The sequence below is a fragment of the Montipora capricornis genome, chromosome 5, assembly GCF_036669925.1.
Source record: "Montipora capricornis isolate CH-2021 chromosome 5, ASM3666992v2, whole genome shotgun sequence".
Classification (NCBI taxonomy): domain Eukaryota; kingdom Metazoa; phylum Cnidaria; class Anthozoa; order Scleractinia; family Acroporidae; genus Montipora; species Montipora capricornis.
The window spans coordinates 805001-807500 of record NC_090887.1 but is presented as its reverse complement, the minus strand read 5'-3'; the positions used below and the strand labels follow the sequence as shown (position 1 = coordinate 807500).

The 2500-nt window shown below is 40.6% G+C and overlaps 1 protein-coding gene across 6 annotated transcripts in view; it reads right to left on the bottom strand.

Moving 5' to 3' along the window:
• The window catches only part of LOC138048999 (signal-induced proliferation-associated 1-like protein 1), a 39233-nt gene that overhangs the window by 5305 nt on the left and 31428 nt on the right, over positions 1 to 2500 (bottom strand). For all 6 annotated transcript variants that reach the window (XM_068895099.1, XM_068895103.1, XM_068895104.1 and 3 more), the window contains one exon: positions 1372 to 1460. In XM_068895099.1, coding sequence (XP_068751200.1) covers positions 1372 to 1460 — 89 coding nt within the window. The remainder of the gene's footprint in view (positions 1 to 1371; positions 1461 to 2500) is intronic.

Here is a 2500-nt window from a genome sequence, read left to right as displayed (position 1 = left end):
GGAGATGAAATGTCAATTTAAATAAACGGTACTCAGTGTCTCGTTAAATCTAAAACTTAACTGAACTTCCATTTACAAAATAGAGATGACGTTTAGGTTACTTTCAGATTTTCAGGTAACGGCAGTCCAATTACTCACGTGAGAAGTAGAGTCAATGGATACTTTCAGCAGTTTACTGTTGGTACCTCGAGACACAAGCACAATGCAAGTGACGTTTAAGTCGACAAGAGGAGTAAGGGGGTACACTTTGCGAGGCTTATTAAAATCAGAGTGCATCGTAGTGCCTGCAAGCCGGGGAATACAAAAATGTTCCTTACAGGATTTCAATAACAAATTAGAAAAAAAATGAAGCTGAGTACATCAAATAGCCAGTTGACAGAACTGGACGTGAGCTAAAAAAAACTATGACTGGGCAACTATCGGAATATCTTAACACCCCACTTTACAAATAAGCTGGATCTCTGACACAAACCACAAGAAATGATTGATATTCGAAATATTAACCCCGATGATATCAGACTGTCAATTATCCTTTCAGATAATCTCGATGTTACATAATTAACGATGTTTCAAGATAACTGAAGCAGCATACGTATGTATGCTGAGGCACCGAGGAGGCACCGAAATGCACAATTAGACTTGCACTTGCACTAAAATCTGTTGATGAAAACGGGAAACAGCTAGGGAAGGTATTCAAGCGGAGAATAAAACAAAACAAAACAAAAAGCCGCAAAATGCAAAAGCTCGTACGTAAACAACGATGAAATGAGTATACCTGACTCAACTTGTCCCTTCAAACTTTTCCTTACTTTCCATTAGCACTTTGTTTACAGATTTACTTTCATTCGCCAGGTTCCCCGCATTTCCTTATTACTTTCATAATCAACGACGCCACTTAAAACATACTGGGTTCACGAACATTACGATTACGTAATTCGCGTTTGCACGCCTTCTTCTCTTAAACTTTGCCTCTACCACCGCCTTAATGAGAATATTCAGAGAGTTGGCTTGTTCAAGGAAACGATGAAAATTGTCAAAGGCAAATCCAAGGTGATACTTATAGCAAAGAAATATTGAAACACAGAGTGCTTTATCAAATGGAACACGTACTGCACAAAACAAAAAACGTTCAGCAGGAAAAACTGAAACCACAAATTGTTTTTGTGCACGAAAATGCTGTGAAACGTGTCCAAAAGTTAAGCTGTCGAAGAAAACTCAAAGGTTTAAAACTTATGTTACTGAAAGATAGAGAAAGTCGTTAAAAAGTATTGCAAGAAACGCAGTGGTGCGTATTGAGCGCGCTAGTCAAAACGTAAAGGTCTTTCCATCAGAAACACTACCACATTGCCTAATGAAACACATCTCCCTTACCGGCGCCGCAAATATTCTTTCGTCGAAGCTGTGTCTTCTCGGAACAACAGGAATATAAAACTTGTGCGGTCCATGAGAGCGTCCACGACCTGAAAACCGAAACAAAGGGAATACCTTTTGATTAACATCTTAAGGAAGATAAGGATTATGAGGATAATGGAGTTGACTGGATTAGCATGCAGATCCCTCTCCGACCATACATAACACGGATTTATTTTCGGTGATCCTGAATTGTATTACCAAGCAAGTTACCCACCGTAAGAATAATTTGTAAGATGACGTTTAGAGCGTTAGAAGGGCTGACCAAACGCCAGGGCACAAGTCTTTCTTTACGCGGGTTAGGTTAGCTTTGATAATTGTTTAATAAAACCAAACTTTCGAGTTTTTTTCCGAAAATAACTACCCCTTTATTCGTGTATTACCAAGCGCTTGGTAAAGAGTCAACTGGTTGGCCATCAAGTACTAATTGCTGTTTTTGTTAGTGCTGTAATGCGTATTCAAATACCGTAAGAAATAGTCGAAGTGGCGACTGCCTGAAGTTAGCCTTTGTGGGGCAGGTGTCTTAATATGAAAGACGAGTAGTGGTTCTTGAATCCTGAATAACCGAAGACGACAAATCCTATTGATAGTCCGACAAAGGGGATTTAAAGACGGAACATCAGATTGGCAACTCAGCGCCTTGACCACTGGAACACGTAGCCTCCCCAGTTACTGTCTTCGTAAACATGGCCCCACAAGAACACCACCCTCGATAAACACAGGTTCTTTAGTTAAGAGGCTTCGAAAAAATGTGTCAACATTCAAGTATCCGCTTCCACGGCTCACGAAAGTCGAAAACAAGAACAAGAGAATTTTGCATAATCTGACACTAAGCCTACCAGATGAAGAGGCACCGGCAGAAGATGGTCTTACGTTCGTTCGCCACAAGATTCGAGCAGATTTTGACTGAGTGTCTGCAACAGGCATGTTTAACAAGCTCTTCCCTCTACACTAAAATTTCACAGGCGTTTCCGCACGAGGCGCCATTGTCCTTGGATCGAAAGATGCTGCGTTGCTTCCTTGCATAGGACCAAAATAACGAGGGCCGTGGTAGGATTGTTTATTACGCTACAGTGAATCTTTTGAAAAC